Source organism: Cibotium barometz, chromosome 57, assembly GCF_041138505.1.
Source record: "Cibotium barometz isolate CiBa-2024 chromosome 57, ASM4113850v1, whole genome shotgun sequence".
In the NCBI taxonomy this organism is placed as follows: Eukaryota; Viridiplantae; Streptophyta; class Polypodiopsida; order Cyatheales; family Cibotiaceae; genus Cibotium; species Cibotium barometz.
The window spans coordinates 30,004,106-30,023,953 of NC_141102.1; the positions used below are offsets into that span (position 1 = coordinate 30,004,106).

The 19,848-nt window shown below is 49.0% G+C and overlaps 1 protein-coding gene across 1 annotated transcript in view; it reads right to left on the reverse strand.

The window, feature by feature from the left end:
- Positions 1-132: 132 nt before the first annotated feature.
- The window catches only part of LOC147606650 (cytochrome b5-like), a 50,489-nt gene continuing 30,773 nt past the window's right edge, over positions 133-19,848 (reverse strand). The window contains exons 2-3 of the mRNA XM_086792079.1: positions 1,056-1,122; positions 133-939 (exon numbers count right to left, since the gene is read on the reverse strand). Coding sequence (XP_086648205.1) covers positions 686-939; positions 1,056-1,122 — 321 coding nt within the window. The 3' untranslated portion in view covers positions 133-685. The remainder of the gene's footprint in view (positions 940-1,055; positions 1,123-19,848) is intronic.

Consider the following 19,848-nt stretch of genomic DNA (forward strand, 5'->3'; position numbering starts at 1 on the left):
ACCTCAACAGCAGAAGGCACAACTTGCCAATATCAACTTTGATGGCACGGCTGACAGCCCCGCCATGTAGCCTCAAAAGGATAAGACAGAGTACATGGGGGACCATGCAGGACACACACGTGGTAAAAGAAATGGTGGTAACAAGCATCAGCAAGTGATTCTTCTGATACTTGAAGCTATATCCTAGCCAATCATTCATGGAAGTAATAATGTTTTGGAAAATTTAAGAGCTTGCTGTCTCCGAGTATTATCTACAATTCTACAATGTGCAATCTCTCAATCCTTGCCTGAGCAGTTCAAAGAAAAACTGTTATGGGATAAACAAGCATCAAGTTCATTTACAGCCAAGCTTGCGAAGGGCATGGCAACAATCACAGATTCCAAACCACCCAGACATCATTTAAGCACCTTTGAGAACTAGAACAGCCATTACTCAAGCAGTCCCTTACAAAGCCTAGGTAAAAATCAAGCAAGGAAACAATCTGTCTCGGAAATAATTTCAAGCTGATGAAAGGATCATAAGGACAGCTCTTCAAGTGTTCATGAAATCATCCAGTGGCACGTTACAGATGTACTGAGTCGTTCAAATAAAACCCGAGTCAGAAATCAATACATGGATTTCTGATTTTGCCCCCCCACTGATTCAAGCAAGGCAGCAAAAAATTCCCCTGAATCAACTCCACAGCTACACGGTGGTTTTCGTGTAGTAGCGGACAGCAATGGCCAAACCCAAGATTGCAAGAGGCACTGCAAATTGCAGGATTTTGATAACGAACTCGGAGCTCTTGTCAGGATCATATGCTGGCTGTTTGCTGGGTGTGTAGGTTACATTCTTGGGGATAGATGAGGCATCAAAATCCCCAATGTAGTAATCGATCAACATATCTCTTGCCGTTTTGCTATGCCCAACATCCTCGAAATCATCTGTAGCATCTTTCCCTACAAAGACAATTCCTCTTTATTGATAAAATGTTTTTTTACGGGTGCTTACACCACCAGAACATGAGATCAAATGCAACCATGAATGCCTTAGATATGGGAAAATGGCCTTATACCTGTTGCTGAGAGAAGTACATCATCTCCTCCTGGGTGTTCTTCTAAGAACCTTGTGACATCATATACCTGACAAAGATGTAAAATGGCGCAGCCATATATTATCAAGATGCTTGGGCATGAATTTTCAACTCATCAACCTCATCATGGATAGGATGAACTACGTCCTATATCCCAAGATGCAGTTAAAATCCTGTATGCATGAGAGCCTACAGGTGGGCTTCAGACCAAAAATCACAAAGTAGGATAACGTAGTAGAAGAGGATCACCATCACACAATTTCCTAGACATAACCAAACCCCACTTTACACCCATCAAAGGACCAGTTCTTTTCACCTCAGGAGAGAGGTGCTCGAGCCTCAAATTCGATTGGCAGGTTAGGATGACATCTTCCCCAGCTGCTCCCTAGGCTGCAATCCACGCACGATCAACGTGCCCAAAAGGGCCCTGCTCTAGGTCACAAGATCTATCAAGTCTAGGCCTCCGTGAGACCGAGGTTGGACTAGTACGCGCCAGGCCATCTTTGTCGGAGTTGGGCAACCATTTCTCCAGAACAAAGCAAGTTCCGGATTAAATATTTTTTTTTCCCGAGAAACGATCCTTTCATTAGTTATAAAAAAAACTGCGCGCTGGGCTTGCCGCCAAAAATGGTCCCCAGGCTAAACGAGGCCGAGAACCCAGCATATGACCCTGCTCTGTGCGTACCGCGGGGCTCCAGATGAGCGGCTGTCTGGCTCGCTCCTCATCACAAGTGGGAGGTCTCTGAGAAAGCCCCGGTCTCAGCAACTCCCAAGCTCGCAGGATACTCAAGACAAATCTGTCCTCCCATCCTCTACTGAGGCCTGTCCTCCTCATCTCTGTGAAGATCCACCGAATCTCTGGTGCCCAAGTGCCCCCTACTGGGGGAGCTCTAGCCTGCAGCCCCGCTGAAAAAGAAGCTCCTTCCAAGGCTCATCGCCTAGAAGTAGCCCCCGAACAATAAGCTTCCCCAACAAGGCTCTACTCTGATCAGCTGGATCTATAATGCCCAAGCCCCCCTGGGCCAACGGAAGAGTAATAACTGCCCAAGCAACCTTAGCCCGGGCTGGTGACCATCCCGCCCAGACCAAAGAAAGTTCCTGATCAGCCTCTGTACCTGGCTGATGCAAGAGCTCGAGAAAATCCAGCAAGACGTGATATACTACATAGTCGCTAAAAGCACCTGATTTGTCACCACCACCCTCCCAGCCAAGGATAGCCGAGCTGTACTCCAATATAAAAACTTTTTCCGAATGCTCAGAAGAAGCGGGGCGATCTGCTGCTCATGTGACAAATCAAGTCCAATCTGGCATCCCAGATACCGCACTGTTGTGCCAGGAGGAATCCATCTAAAACCCGGGTCTGGGCTCCGTGCTGGAGCGGGAGCGCTACTGATCCAAAAAGCCACTGTCTTGCACCAATTGATCAATGCTCCCAAAGCCACACCAAAAACTTGCAGCGACTGCTCTGCCCTCTGTAGATTGGCCTCCTGGCCATGCAGAAACAATCCGGTGTCATCAACAAACTCAGAATCGAGCAGGTCCTCTCCCCGGACTGGAAGCTGGAGTCCTCTCAAACCAACCTCCTCTGCTATTAGATACATGCTCATAGCCTCTGCAAAGAAAAGAAAAAGGAACAGGGCGAGAGGGCATCCCTGACGGACTGATCTGGTCAACTCAAAACTCGGTCCCCGTCCTCCTGCCATCAACACCTGGCTACGAGCTGTGGAATATAGAGCCGCCACTCCTCGAATCCAGTCTGGCTCAAAACCCAAGCGAAGCATAGTGCCCTCCAGAAAACCCCAATCGACTCTATCGTATGCCTTCTCAAAATAGAGAAGCATAACGACCAAGTCCTCACCAAGAAATCTAGCTCGGGCCGTCGCCTCCCAGAAGGTGAAAATGTTGTCAAGGATACTGCGCTCCTTGACGAATCCTGTCTGGGTAGCATGAATCAAATCCCCAAGGAAGGGCTGGATCCTCAAACTCAAGGCCTTTGCTAGGACCTTGTAAACAGTATTGAGGATCGTAATAGGCCTCCAATGCCGAATATCATCTGACACTCCCTTCCCCTTGGGGATAAGAAAGATCAAGCCCTCTGAAAAACTCTGTGGCATCACCCCAGTGTCAAAAACATACTCAAAACCCTTGAGGAGGCCTGGCCCCAAAAGGTCCCAATAGCGCATAAAAAAGGCAGGCGCCAATCCGTCCTACCCAAGGTAACTATGACGCGGAAGGACCCTCAAAGCCTCAACAAGCTCATCCTCTGAAAGGGGCTCACCCAAAATTGTGCGCATACGATCTGTGACCCTCCTCTGCACATGGGCCCACACAGTCTGTTTGCAAGCATCACGTACCTCCGTGGTTGGCTCCGCTGAAAGCAGGTCTCTATAGAACTCAGTGGCAATAGCTCTAATCTCCCCGGGCTCAGTGGCTAACGATCCGTCCTGCCTCCTGAGCTGGCGTACTCCTGCTCGAGCATGGCGGGGTCCGATGATCTCAAAAAACTCCCGAGTCACTCTATCACCAAGCTGCGCCCACTGAGAGGCCTGGCGATGATAGTAGAACTCCTGTCTCTGCTCCTCTGCCTCTAACCTCCTGGCGTGCCTGGCTTAGCTGGGACGCCACCCACTCACATGTAGGCTGCTGCTCCTGAAGACGTTGGAGCAAAGCAAGGCTACGTCTCAAGCGACGCTCCCGCTCTCGTGTCTCTCCTAGCCGTGTCAAGGCTGTAGCGTGCAAAAAAGAGCTGAGCTTGATGAGTCCCTGGGCACACTGGCCTGCTACCTACATCCAGGTCAGAGCTCTGGCTATCATGCCATATCCTCTCAATGTCCTCAAAAAGACTGGGGTCTGTAAGTATCCTCTCTTGGATCCTCAACTGCAAGCTGGTCTCCCGTGTCCTCTCCTCAAGTGTCAAAATAACAGGTGCATGGTCTGAAAAAGAGGTGCCAGCGAGAATGCCAACGGAGCCACCACGCTCCCCGAACCTGTCGCCCACATAGAAGCGATCAATCCGTGATAGATTAGTCCCTCCCTACCGGTGATCCGACCGAGAAAAACTAAGACTGTCCTGAGAACGGGAGAAAGCTTCATGCTGCCATGCATCAGTGATCCGCAGTGTCATACAAAATCGCTCCCAAGCTGCAAGCTCCGTGCCGTGCACTGTAACATGACCGCCTCCCACCCTATCGGCCGGGTCCTCAAGCATGTTGAAGTCTCCCCCGACACACCAATGTGTGGCCTCGGGCAATGCATCTGTAACAAGGATCCAGAACTCTGCTCTGGCGCTAGCATGATTGGGCGCATAGACATTGAGCACACCAAAATGCTCATCGTGCATCCTCAAAATAACATACTGCGCTCTACCAGGCACAATGACCCCGCGATCCACAATGGCCTGCCGCCATACGTCCGCAATGACCATACATACTCCTCCCTGCCCACCCAAGGGGCCAAAACCTGTAGACCAAAATGTGTCCCATCTACCAGGCATCACCGAACCATAGCTCCGAATCCTGCTCTCACTCAAATGGTGCTCCTGCATCATCAGAATATCAATACTGCCCCTAACCAGGCATCTCTGAAGCTCCTGCCTCAAACAATCACGATAACGTATATAGTGTGCGCCGCCAAGGCCCTGTACATTCCATGAGATGATCCTCATGGATGACCTGCTAAGGTGGATGCTGTCTCAGCCATACGGCGGGCCTTCGCAAGCGGCTTGGATGGAGAGTAATCCCCATCCGAGCGGCTACGAATCTGCCCACCCGGTGTGCTGCAAGAGTCTCAGACCAGGCGCCAGTGGCTGTGTCCCATAGCGACTGCCTCCCGCTCGGAGAGAGAAACCTCATGTATGCATACATAGCCAAGGTCTCGCGCTAGGTCTGCCACTATGCGAACCACCAAGTGTCGATTCTCAGAGGCATCCGCACTCCCGGTATCAAAGAAATGTGCCAACTTCCAGAGTCGGCCTATCACGCCTATCATCTCCAAATCGCTCACATGGTGAGAAAACTAAACTGCCTGTGTCTGCAAAATACTAAGAGCGAGATCCAGAGTCCACTCCCGGTCGCTAGTGCCGCAAAGAGGGAAGGAGAAGGCCACCGCTGAATCAAGTGCCTCATCCCCTCGGGCCGGAGGTATCACCACATGAACTCTGATGGGTGCTGGCTCATGGGGGCCCTCCGCTCCAAAAGGAGTAGTTGAAAGCCTTCGAGCGCTGTCTAGTGTCGAGACTACTCAGCCGACTGCGGATAGAGGATATCCGTGAAGCACGAATCGGTGTACAAGCAAGGTCGGTGCTCAGTGCCCGCCGGACAACAGGTGAGCGCCAGGGTACTGCCAGTGCCTCCCGGGGAGCTGAGGTGAGCGGAGGGGGAGGAGGGGGGGAGAAGGGGGTGGGGAAGGAGACGCTGAAAAAGCGGGAACGGGAGCGGGAGCGGGAGCGGGAACGGGAGGAGGCGAGGGTGGAAGCGAGGCGGGAGGGGGGGGCGGGGGAGGGGGAGGGATGAGGAGAAGGGGGGGTTGCTGGCATCTCCTGATCCTCAGTCTGCGCTGGGATCTCCTCCTGGAGGGAAGCAAAGCTGTTCCTCACTGGAACCCAATGATGCTAAGGCTGTGTCTGCTGCTGCGTCGGTCTCTGGGCATGCTGCTATGGCTGTCTCCCTCTACGGCGCCCCTGTCCAAGCTGCCAATCAGAGGTCTCTGTGGGCTGAGCAGGTGTCCCGGAGGCTGCCTGCCGAGCCGCATCTGTGGGCGGGCCATTGGAGGTCTGCTGCTGCGGTGAAGGTCGGGGTCTCCTGCGAGGGCAGGCCTTGGCCAGGTGGCCGACCTGAAAACACTGGTTCGGGAGCCCCCAAAACTCCACTCTCTGATCGATCCATCTCCCCCCTATCCTAGGTAACTGAATGACCTTCGGAAGGGAGGAGATGTCAGGAACCAAAACTCTGACCGAAGGAAGGCCAGCTGCTCTAGCCACCACTGAAGCTGCTGTGGGGCCAGTCTCAAGCACCGAGCCCACCAATGATCCTATCCTAGAAAGGAGCGGAAGGTACTCGCGGTGAAGTCCAAGAAAGCAAACTGTGACATGGAATAGGCGCTCTCCCTGCTCGGCCGCTGCTGGGTCGAAACCATGCTGCCAGTGTCTGAAAAAGGCCCGAGCGCCCCTGATGTCAAGGGGACTCATGGCTAGGACCTGGGCCACGCTCTTGGCTGTCTCGAACTCAATCTGGTAGTGTCCGCGGCCCAGTAACTGAACGTCCAGGATCTTGCCCACATCTGCAAGAAGGCGGGCCTGGAGAAGATCCCGGATCTCCCCTCTGCTAGGGCGAGTGCCAACTATACGGCAAATGGTGGAATGTGCCTGAAGGTGTTCCACCTCTACGGCGAGGCTCGCTTCCTCTTCTGGCGAAAGAGAGAGCCTGATGGGAGTATCCTCAGGGGCGGGCGAGGGAGCTGCGGAAGAGTCCCTCTGAGGTGGGGCGGGAGGAACCTCCATCAGAGTCTGAAGCTGAGTCGAGGGCGAAGCGAAGACGGAGGGTCTTGCAAGAACCAAGCTACACGAAAAAGCGGAGTGGGGAGGGGAAGAGAGGGAAGGGCGGAAGACAAAGAGGGAGGGGCGGAAGACAGAGGGGGAGGGGCGGAAGACAGAGGAGGGCGGAAGACAGAGGGGGAGGGACGGAAGACAGAGGCGGGAAACGGGCAGCGGGGAGCGAAAAGGGGGCGAGAAAAGCGCGAAAGGGGGGCGGGGGCAGGCAGGGGGTGGGACGCGGAGGAAGGGGGGAGTTGGGGCGTGAAGGAGACGAGGGCAGGCGGGCAGGGGCGATGGGCGCGAAAGGGGGGCGGGGGGCGCGAAGAGCACAGGGGCGCGGAGGGGGGGGTTGCGAGCAGGCGCGGAGAGGCGAAGGCTCGAAGGCGGGGAGGGGGGGTGCGAGCAGGCGGGGAAGGGCGAAGGCAGCTCGGCCAATGCCCAAGAGGACTTCTGAGGAAAGACAGGCTTTGAGAGATGCTCGGAAATGTTTTTACTGTACTGAAGAGGGACATATGTCATTTAATTGTCCCAAGAGAAAGTCCCAAAAGGACTCTGACAATAAAGGAGAGCCCAAGTCAAAGAAACCAAAACCTTCTGCAGGGTTAGTTCTTGATCTTGTGGGGGAACAACCAGGTGGTGAAGAGACAGAGTTGTGCAGGGCATGGGGCAAAGTGAGAGATCAGAATGCCTTGATATTCTTTGACACAGGTGCTAGAGCCAACTTTATTTCACCGGATTTGGCTGGCCGATTGGGGATTCGTCCAGAGGAGATGGGGCCGTTATATGAGGCTAACATGGCTTGTCCAGGGTATGCAGAACCCGTCACTCCTATCATTGGGAAGCTTCGGCTTCATTTGCAGGGTTATGAAGAGTTCTTCATTATATGCCTTTGGATGGCTGTGATGTTTTGTTAGGGATGCCATGGTGCCACAGAGTACATGCGGTGGTGGATACATACAATAGGAAAATCACTCTGACTCATAGAGGGAAAGAACATGTATTGGATGTGAAACTCAAAGGGGAATCTGTTCCTATTGTATCCGCTTCGGCGATTTCATCAGTAATGAAAAAGCATCTTTCCGCGTAATTGATTTATGTAAAGGATGCACAAGATGATGAGTCTAAGTCTAATTTGTCTATGTTAGATAAGGACAGGACTGATTTCTTATGTGGGTTTCAAGATTGTTTTTCAGAGTCATTGCCAGGAGAACTTCCTCCTGAGAGGCCAGAAGATCATGCCATTGATCTAATTCCTGGTAGTACTCCACCAAATAGACCGCCGTACCGTGTTAGTGCAGCCCAACAGGAAGAGATTATGAGTCAGGTGCAAGAGCTTTTGAATAAAGGGTTGATACAGCCTAGCTCATCACCATTTTGCTCACCTGTACTCTTGGTGCAAAAGAAGGATAGTTCTTGGCGCATGTGTATTTACTACAGGGCGCTGAACAAGAATACCATCAAGAATCGATTCCCCATACCGAGGATCGATGACATTTTGGATCGCTTACAGGGCTCCACAGTCTTTAGTCGCATTGACTTGAAAAGCGGGTATCATCAGATACGAATTAGACCCGAGGATGTGCATAAGACAACATTCCGAACCACGTTTGGGTTGTATGAGTTTTTGGTTATGCCCTTTGGTTTGACAAATGCACCTGCCACATTTAACAGAATGATGGACAGGATTTTCAGGCCTCATAGAGCGTTTGTGGGCACATTCTTTGATGATATGATTGTGCATTCACAAACTGAGGAAGAGCATAGAAGGCATTTGGCCATTGTGTTTGCAGAACTCAGGAACCATAGGCTGGTTGTTAATGGCAAAAAGAGTGAGTTCTTTTTGCAAGAGATACATTTCTTGGGGCATATTGTGTCTAGGCATGGAGTCCGTATGGATCCAGCAAAGGTGGAAGCAATTCTTAAGTGGCCAGATTTGAGGACCGTGCATGATGTACGCAGCTTTCTAGGATTGTGTTCCTATTACAGGCGGTACATTCGGTACTTTGCTGAAATTGCTTCGCCTCTTCATGCCTTGACAAAGAAGGCAACTCCGTTTAGATGGGCTGATCGGGAAATTACAGCATTCAAAAAGCTCAAAGAAAAGCTTACTTCGGATCCAGTATTGGTGCTACCGGACCTCCGAAAGGCTTTTATTGTCCAGTGTGATGCATGCGGAAGTAGCATTGGTGCAGTTCTCATGCAAGAGGGACATGTGATCGCTTATGAGAGTAGAATATTGCAAGATGCCGAGAAGCATTTACAGGTTTATGAGAAAGAGATGTTGGCTGTAATTCACGATCGTTCTACATGGAAACACTACTTGCTTGGGGCTGATTTCACTGTACAGACAGATCATCAGACCTTGCGATATTTCCTCACGCAGACTAAGCTTTCAGAGAAGCATATGCGTTGGGCAAACTTTTTGTCTATGTTTCACTTCCAGATTGTGCATGTGGAAGGCAAAAAGAATGTAGTGGCAGATGCTTTGTCACGCAAGCCACAGGTCTCTGCAGTTTCACTTGCTTATCATCATGAGCTTGATGAAATGAAAGAGCAGTATGCCTGTGATATGCAGCGGAAGTCTTTGTATTGGTTGATCCTGTCACACAATATGCTCACACCGTCTTCTGTATCCTGAGTTTCGTGAGTTTAGCAATCCATTTCATTTACTTCAAACTTTAAAGAGTTGAGAGAGAGAGATATGAACACTGTACACCAGATGGGGTCCCGAATTACCCACTGAAGGGCCCCCTATCCCGATAACGAGATAGTATTTGCTTTATTACTTTAGAGAGAATGACTTTGGACTGTAGATAAGCCAAACGCAAGATCTCGGAGGATCGGAGTATGGCTGATCTGTACACTGCTGTAGAAACACCTCGATGACTTGATCTCGAGCCTATGCACTCCTCCCAAGGGCACGAGGAAGGGCTGCACACCTGAGGCTCAAAGAAGAAGAAGGTGGACTGTTCTACACACTGTTAGAATGCTGAAAACACATATGAATGCTGAGTTACCTTCACCAGATGACTGCTGAATGTGTTGATGATGCACAGAATGCTGGACACTGATGCAAACAACTGTTTCAAGGCTGGAAACTGCTGTAGACTGTTGCTTCAGGGCTGGATTCTGCTGTGGACAGAAACGCAGGTGTCTAGAGAGGGCTGTGGACTGAAACGCATGAGCAACATATGATTGCAGGGCTGCTGCTGTACGGCTGGAGCAAAACGCAGATAGACTGCTGTACTGCTGCACCAAAACGCAGGTATGAAGGCTGCCAACTGCTGGTTTTCAGGCATGGAACTGAGCTGAGGGGTATGCTGAATCTAGGGCATGAACTGATGCTGAATTCAGGGCTGAAAGAGGCTGAGGACAGGCACCTAGGGCTGGGCTGAAGCTATGGATCTCAAGGGGCTGGAGAAGAAAGTTGATGGGCACTAGGGCTGGATTAGTCTTAGGCTGAAAGCAAGAGAGAGGAGAGCTCTTAGCACAATGAAGACTGAATGAGGAAAAGAGGCTCTAGGCAAGCCTATTTATACTAACTAGAGGTTGGTCATTTAATAAACTTAATATTTATAAATGCCCAATAATGCAAATAATGATAAATAAATACTAATAAATATGAAAAAAATACCAGATAAATCCCAGTAAATTCCCTAAGGCTTTGGGGATGTTCTAAATGATGCACAGGCATATGTATGCATATTATGCAAGATGCTGAGTGCTTTCTGATGCAAACCCTAAGGCTTCTACTGACTCTACATGCATGAATGATTCTCTCCAAGTGGGTTAAGGGACTTGACTGACTGACTGACCCACTAAGGCTGAGGAATGACCTACGTAGCTCGTGCCTGACTTATCCTGGACTGAGGATGTACAATGGGGTCACGGCGTACGACAAATATCATCCTATTGGGTTCTAAAACTGTACAAATGCTGCACTTCTGATGATGAGCCATCTTGTCACCATGCACTGAGTGCAGAGTGCATGTGACATTCCCTCCTGATTAGCTTGGCGGCAGGTTCATGGCTTCCAAGTAGTCCACCAATAACTGGGGATACTCCTGGAAGAACTCCTCGTCGAGCCATACGGCTTCGTGGGTGCCTCGATCGCGGAACTTCGTATAGAACTGCCGAATCCGTCGACCGGAACCATGCTTCCATCGATGGAGAAGGATCTGTTCAGGCTCAATAACTTCTGCCTCGTCTACCACGTCTGGCTGCTATTCATCTGAAACATCAAACACTTCTGGACCAACATATGGTTTTAGCCAAGAAACATGGAAAACATCATGCATTGTCCAACTGGCAGGCAACTTTAACTTCATTGAGACATCACTTATCTTCTTAACTATTGGAAAAGGGCCAAAACTACGGAATGAAAGCTTGGGACAACGTTTGCCCACTTGTTTCAATCTCTGCTTCATGATACGCAAATAGACCCAATCCCCTTCCTTGAAGTGGACATCTCGTCTAGATTTATTTGCCTGTCTGCTATATGCTTCCTGAGCTTTGGTCAAGCGGTCCTTAACTGACTCAATGATCTCGGAAAATGCTTCCGTGGTTTTATTAGCCTCTAAAGATGGAGACACCATTCTCGTCAAAAGAGAAGAAAAACGGCGACCAAAGGCTGCTTCATATGGAGTCCGTCCGACACTGGATGAATGAGTGTCGTTCAAGATAGCTTGGACCAACGGAAGATAGTGCTCCCATTTGGACTGCTGGTCATGACAGTATGACTTGAGGACATCAAAGGCCAACTGGTTATAAATTTCTGTCTGGCCATCTGTCTGGGGATGGAATGCACTAGACAACTGCAACTTAGTTCCAAAGTTTTCAAATAATGCCCTCCAGAAATGCGAGGTAAACTTGGAATCTCTATCTGATGTTATGGTGCTAGGCAAACCACATATTGGATACCAATGCTTGAGAAACAGACGGGCTACGTCCTCGGCTGTGGTCGTATGCTTGCATGGGATGAGCATGCAGAACTTACTAAAGCGATCCACAATGGTAAAACACTGAGTGTTACGGGATCCAGTGGATGCTGGTAGAGGCCCTACAAAGTCCATAGATATGTCGATGAAAGGTCCGTCGGGGATAGGCAAAGGTTGAAGTAAACCTGCCTTCTTTGTATGGGGAACCTTGACTTTTTGACAAATCTTACAGGCTTGTATATGTGCATAGACATCACGCCTCATCTTTGGCCAATAAAAGGACCGTTCTAATTTCTCGAGGGTACTGTTGATACCCCTATGTCCTCCAACTAAGGAGTCATGGGCATCATGGAGAAGAGCGGAACGCTTTTCCCGAGTAACACAGAGACGGTTCTTGTAGAACAACCAACCGTTCTGTACTGAATAGTAGCCAGGCTCAGAAGTGAGGGCCAAACTATACTGAGTACCAAACTCAGGGGAGTCGACATATTGGTCTTTCATACTATCTAGGTCCTTTCCCGTGATTTCGAGAATGGTAGCTTCTTGAACTGCCTGGATGCTGGACTTTCGACTGAGAGCAGCTGCTACTGGGTTATGCTTACCAGGGATGTATTCAATCATACCTCCAAACTGTTGGAAGATTTGACTCCACCTGGCCTGTCGATCACTCCACTGGGCACTTGGCATAGTCTGAAGCCACTTAAGTGCTTGGTGGTCTGTTTTCACTGTGAAAGCCTGTCCATAAAGAAAAGGCTTCCAATGTTTGAGCGCTGTGATCACACCCAAAAGCTCTTTGTCATATACCGAATAATTCTTTTCAGCGACATCCAACTTTCTACTGTAATATGCCACGGGTCTATTGTCCTGCTGGAGGACTGCACCTATGGCTACATTGCTGGCATCGGTGATGACCTCGAAAGGTTCGTCCCATGATGCTAACTTTAATACAGGTGCTTCTGAGGCAGCTTTCTGGAGTGCACGGAATGCATCAAGTGCCTTACCTGTAACTGAGACTTTCTGCTTGCGAGTCTTCACCCCCTTGAACAAGTCGGTAAGAGGTGCTGCAAGGTTGGAAAACTGATGGACATGTGTGCTATAGGCCTGACAAAGACCTACGAATGAACGGATTTCTTGGGCGGTCTTAGGAATATCCCAATCTAAGATCTCTTGAACCTTTGAGGGGTCCAGTTTAATCCCATCGGAACCGATGATGTAGCCCAAATACTGAACTTCCTTAACACCAAAGATAGACTTTTTGGCATTTATGTAGAGCTGATTATCTCGCAAAAGTTGCAAGACTTTCTCCACATCTTTCTCATGCTGCTCCGCAGTGGCTGAGAAGACTAGTATGTCATCAAGGAATATGAAAACACACTTCCCAATGTGGACTGCGAAAATCCTAGACATCATCTTATTGAACGTTGCGGGTGCATTTGTAAGCCCAAAAGGCATGACTATGAACTCGTAGTGACCACGCTCTGTCCTGAAAGCTGTTTTTGGAATGTCAGCTTCAAAAATGCGGACCTGATGGTAACCACTCTTGAGGTCGATCTTAGTGAAAAATTTAGCACCGTCTAAACGCTCCAAAATGTACTCTATCCTGGGCATAGGAAACTTGTTCTTGATAGTGAGTTTGTTTAATGCCCTGTAGTCTACACAAAGGCGTGCAGACTTGTCCTTCTTTTGGACAAATAGGATAGGTGCAGCAAATGGGGAGGAAGAAGGCCGAATGAATCCGGCTCGGAGAAGCTCAGATAACTGCTTTTCCAACTCGCCCTCTAAAGTCTTGGAAAGACGATAGGGAAACCTGCTAGGAGGGTCTGATCCAGGGACCAAATCAATGTGATGGTCCTCAAGGCGAGAGGGTGGGAGACTGGGTGGGAGATCGTCCCTAAGCATAATGTCCTGGTGTCTGGATAGGAGGTCTGCTAACTGAGGGACTGAAGATGTAATGGATGCTACTAATGAGGGAGGGTCTGCTTGAGCACGAACATAAAGGAGTGCTCCTTCTGCTCCCTTGCGGATAGCTCGTCGGGCCTAGAGATGCGAAATCAATGGGATGCCAAGAATGCTTCTATCCCCCCGAATCATGACAGGCTCAGGAAAACCTTTACAAATAATAAAAGTGTCCTGCCCCCAATTGGGAATAGGCTCATACTGACGGAACCACTGAATTCCTAAGATCATGTCACACCCTAACAGAGGGGAGACGATGAAATCTCGTTGAAATGAGGCCTTCTGAACTTCAAAGGCAAACTGCTGTGCCTTCTGGGAAATGTGGGTGCGAAGACCAGGTGTAAACCCGTCCACATCCAGATGATATGGGACTAAAGTACAGTTCAATTTATTAGCCAACTGGGGAGAGATGGCGTCTTCAGAACTACCCATATCGAAAAGGACTACAAACTGTCGGCCCTGGGCAGAGCCATAAGCTCGGATAAGGCTCTTCTGAGCAGCATCGCTCTCACCCTCCTGCTTAGCATCAAATACCACGGATGGTATAGGATGCATGGAAGGTAAAAGTTGAACTGCATTTGAGGTAGTAGGCGGGGCTGGAGGAGCTGGGGAAGCTGTGGCAACTGTGGCAGAAGGAGCTTTGGCAGCTTGTGCCGCTTGCCATTTGTGGCAATCCTTCTTACCATGCCCTATAATATGACAGAAAAAACATCTATTTTCTGACTGGTACTTCTTTTGCTCCTCTGGAGGAAGATAACCTCCAGTAATGCCTGCTTTAGCCTTTTCATCAGGGGTTTTCTTAGGTTCTTTATCCTTCTTACCCCCTGAACTGGAGCTATTACTGCTGTCCTTCTTAGCATCTTTAGAAGATGCGGTACCTTTCCCTGACTGTGCAGCTGATTGCTGCTGCTGGGGTTTGGTACTGGACTGAGATGTCTGCTTGGGCTTGCCCCCGTTGAGCTTCATTTCTTCATTCTGAGCGAGAGTCAGAGCCCGGTCATATGTACTTGGTTCAAAGTTACGAACTGTGAACCGAATGTTGGAGTCCAATCCACGAATGAATTGCTCCATCTTGGCCTGCTCAGATAACCCTAACTGCTGTGCTAAAGTAATAACCTTACCGGAAAACTGAAGCACTGGGGAACCGTTCTGTCTGAGTCCATAGAACTCGTCTTTCAGACCGGTCATGTACTGGGGCGGGAGAAATCTGGTCTTCAGGTCATGGACAAAGATGTCCCAGTCAAAGGCTGTGACACCTGTGGCCTGGTCAGTATGAATATTAGACCAATGCTACCACCAAGTGACTGCCTCACCAGTGAGATGGGGAGCCGCTAAGTGGACTTTGTCTTGTGGGTCTGTGATCCTAGCTAATGGAAAATGAGCATTAAATTGATGAACAAATTGATTAACTGAAGAATGATCACACTTACCATCATACTTGCTGAAATTCGGTTGACTGCGAATGATGGTGGTTGAAGCTGCTGCGAGATGCTGGCTGGTGACACCTATGACTGGGGAGACTGAGGAGAGCTGCTGATACCTCAAGTGTATGGCCTCCTTTTCCCGTTGGTGTTCGAGTAACATACGTTCTCGATCAAGCTCACGTTGGTGTTCCCGAGCGGCGAGTTCAGCCTGACGCCGGTCTTCGTCGATCCTGCGTTGGGCTTCCTCATAGTCCCGTCTTTCTTCTTTTTCTCTTCGCCTTCGGGCCTCGTCCTCTCTCCTTTGTTGTTCCATCTGAAAGAAGAGGGAGATGTAGTCGGGTGCTGCTGGAGGTGTAGAAGGACGTGCTGCTGCTGCCTCCAAGAGTTGGAGACGCTCCATGAGTAGTTGGTTCTGAGCTCTAAGAAGAGCTATGGTGTCTGCTGTAGGCGGAAGCACAAGGTCTCCTTCGGGGGAGACGTCTTCCGGCTGATGAATACTCTCTCCTGTAGACATGATGCTGAAGTCGGTGGTCGTGCCGCAACGCAATCTAACCATCCGAGGATGCCCCCACGCTAGGATACGGTGTGTGTGGACTATTTGAATCTGATACCAATGTGATATGCAGCGGAAGTCTTTGTATTGGTTGATCCTGTCACACAATATGCTCACACCGTCTTCTGTATCCTGAGTTTCGTGAGTTTAGCAATCCATTTCATTTACTTCAAACTTTAAAGAGTTGAGAGAGAGAGATATGAACACTGTACACCAGATGGGGTCCCGAATTACCCACTGAAGGGCCCCCTATCCCGATAACGAGATAGTATTTGCTTTATTACTTTAGAGAGAATGACTTTGGACTGTAGATAAGCCAAACGCAAGATCTCGGAGGATCGGAGTATGGCTGATCTGTACACTGCTGTAGAAACACCTCGATGACTTGATCTCGAGCCTATGCACTCCTCCCAAGGGCACGAGGAAGGGCTGCACACCTGAGGCTCAAAGAAGAAGAAGGTGGACTGTTCTACACACTGTTAGAATGCTGAAAACACATATGAATGCTGAGTTACCTTCACCAGATGACTGCTGAATGTGTTGATGATGCACAGAATGCTGGACACTGATGCAAACAACTGTTTCAAGGCTGGAAACTGCTGTAGACTGTTGCTTCAGGGCTGGATTCTGCTGTGGACAGAAACGCAGGTGTCTAGAGAGGGCTGTGGACTGAAACGCATGAGCAACATATGATTGCAGGGCTGCTGCTGTACGGCTGGAGCAAAACGCAGATAGACTGCTGTACTGCTGCACCAAAACGCAGGTATGAAGGCTGCCAACTGCTGGTTTTCAGGCATGGAACTGAGCTGAGGGGTATGCTGAATCTAGGGCATGAACTGATGCTGAATTCAGGGCTGAAAGAGGCTGAGGACAGGCACCTAGGGCTGGGCTGAAGCTATGGATCTCAAGGGGCTGGAGAAGAAAGTTGATGGGCACTAGGGCTGGATTAGTCTTAGGCTGAAAGCAAGAGAGAGGAGAGCTCTTAGCACAATGAAGACTGAATGAGGAAAAGAGGCTCTAGGCAAGCCTATTTATACTAACTAGAGGTTGGTCATTTAATAAACTTAATATTTATAAATGCCCAATAATGCAAATAATGATAAATAAATACTAATAAATATGAAAAAAATACCAGATAAATCCCAGTAAATTCCCTAAGGCTTTGGGGATGTTCTAAATGATGCACAGGCATATGTATGCATATTATGCAAGATGCTGAGTGCTTTCTGATGCAAACCCTAAGGCTTCTACTGACTCTACATGCATGAATGATTCTCTCCAAGTGGGTTAAGGGACTTGACTGACTGACTGACCCACTAAGGCTGAGGAATGACCTACGTAGCTCGTGCCTGACTTATCCTGGACTGAGGATGTACAATGGGGTCACGGCGTACGACAAATATCATCCTATTGGGTTCTAAAACTGTACAAATGCTGCACTTCTGATGATGAGCCATCTTGTCACCATGCACTGAGTGCAGAGTGCATGTGACAATGCCCATGATGAGGACTTTGAAAAGTTGTATGATCAGATGTATGAGAGTCAGCGGCATGAGCATTATACTCTCAGAGATGGATTTCTATTGATGCATGACAGACTGTGTGTTACCAGGCCATTGCGACTCAAGGTTATGATTGAAAGTCATGCTCCACCGTATGCAGGTCATAGAGGTATTGACGCCACGGTAAAAGCAGTGGAGACTTTCTTTTATTGGCCAACCTTGAGAAGAGATGTTGATGCCTTTGTGAGGCAATGCATCGTATGTCAGAAGGTAAAGTTTGACCGTCAAAAGACACCAGGGTTACTACAGTCTTTACCTATTCCAGATAGACCTTGGGAGAGCATTGCCATGGATTTTATCTTTGATCTTCCACGGACACAAACGGGCAATGATGGCATTTGGACTATCATATGCAGGTTCAGTAAACAGGCTCATTTCATTCCCGTGCGTAAGACAATCAAAGTGGATCATATGGTGAAGTTGTTCATGGCGAACATCTTCAAGTATCATGGATTGCCTACGTCTATCATTAGTGACCGTGATCCACGGATGACGAGTTTGTTCTGGAGAGGGTTGTTTGACAACATGGGTACAACTCTCAAGTTTTCATCGTCATTTCATCCACAAACAGATGGTCAGTCGGAAGAGGCTAACTCTACAGTGTTGGATCTTCTTAAGTGTTATGTGTCAGAACACAAGCAACAATGGGAAAAGTATCTTCCTTTGGTGGAGTTTGCAGATAACAACACTGTTCATACCTCGACAGGCAAGGCGCCTTTTGAGATTGTGGAAGGAGGGAAGAAGGTACCACCCATTTTGCATACAAAGGATAAGATCTTTGAGGCTGATCAGTATGTGGAGAGTATGGATGAGGCTTATCGGAGAGTTAAGTTGGCACTCCAAAAAACTCAGCAGAAGCAAAAGAAAGCCGCAGACCGTCACAGATGTGCTTTGGAGTTTGCATTGGGTGATTGGGTTCTTTTGCGCTTTGAAAAGGCTAGACTCAAGAAGATGAAGGGTAAAGAGCGCTTATTCCCTAAGTTGAGCATGCGTTATTATGGGCCCTTTCAGGTATTGGAAAAGATTGGTGAGGTAGCCTATCGTTTGAAGCTACCAGATCACTGGAGGATTCACAATGCTTTTCACGTGAGTCTCCTTAGACCTTTCCGTGGGGATGTGCCTGAGGATGTATCAGATGAGGCTCAGCCGGAAGTTGAGGAACTTGATGAGGTTCTGATTCCAGAGCAGATACTGGCACATAAGGAAAGAAAGGTACGAGGTAAAGTTTCCCGTCGCTATCTTGTGAAGTTCAAGAACTATTCACCGATGGATGCGAAGTGGATGGAGGAAGGTGACTTAACAGATTCACCTCAGGTTTTGCAGCTTTATCTCGATGCCTTTGAGTTAGAGCCGACTCTTGTTGTGGCTCATTCAGGTTCAGCAGAGCATGGGTCTGGAGCATTACCTGATGCTCAAGAGGGGGGTAGCACCTCCACTCCCTTGATACAGACAGGCTCAGATGACATCTAGAGGTCGCTTGGTGTAGTTTTTATCTCACCCGAAGGTACTGATGGCTGACAGTACATCTGTTTATGGGACTTCTATGATATATGTGTACTAGTCACATGGGATGTTGTGGTTATGTATGGTTCACAGTGGTATACAACTTGGACTATTACTACGCCATTGGTTTGCAGTGAACGTTGATACATGTGCATGGCTTAGAGAGATTGGGACGCTGATCTTACCATATTGTATATTTCACTTTGGATATTTTGCTGTATCACCAGAATACAATCGAGAACGCTTGCCATTTTTCAAGAGGGGGGTATGTCATGGCCCTGTGAAAATGGAACAGCACAAGTGTGGGCATGGTGGTTGCTGAGTCAAAATATCAAATGATTCACATGTGGGGTGCCCGGACAGAGATAATGATGTGTGGACATCCCTAGGTGTGAAGGGGGGAAATAGAACATTAAAATTTTAATGTTTTATTGAAGGTTGCCCCTAGGCCTTAGTGGCCCCTAGGGAACTTTAATATTTATTAAAGTTGGGGCCCTAGGACAAGTATGGGGAGGGGGCAACTCCACTTTTGGAGTGCATGCCTCTCTCACTTCTTTCTCTCTCTTCTTTTTGGAAAAGCGTGGAGCATACGTGCTGTTGGGAAGCGTGGAAAGCAGGAGGGAACTAGTCGACTGCTGCAGAGAAGCCTTGCTGCTGATTTCTGTGTGCTAGAACAGGCCGTACAGCATCCGTACAGTCCTGTACGACAGCAGGAACTGCTGCAGGCAAAGGCAGCGGCTGTGGAACAGGTACAGACTGCTACAGGCGGCTGCAGCTGCTCCAGTTTTCAGCAGTACAGGCTGGTACGACTGCAAGTACAGTCTTGTACTACTGCAGGTACACTGTACGGTCAGAGCAGGTGCTGGACAGACCTGGTACAGGCGGCGCTGACTGGTTGAGTAGGTACAGTCGAGTACGAAGACTGGTTGCAGGCAGCGCATGCAAGTACAGTGACACATGGCCTGTACGGATTGGTGCAGTACAGATTTTCAGGTCTGTACAGTTGGGTACAACACTGAAGTGGATGCAGAGAGGAAGGTACAGACAGGTACACCCACTGTCACCAATTGGCCGACCATTTGGTCCATTCCTAGTTTTTGCGTCTCGTTCACTTGAGGCCAGGCCGGTGTCTCGTGTGAAGAGGCCAGTATTTTGCTGACATGGACGGGAGCCAGACTGGTGCCACCCGTGTGTTAGCAGGATGGTGTCGTATGGACGGGAGCCAGATCAGTGCCACCCGTGTATGACCTGGACTGTGCTCGATCCATGGGACTGTCACGCCATGGAAGAGCCAGTATTCGTGCCGTGTT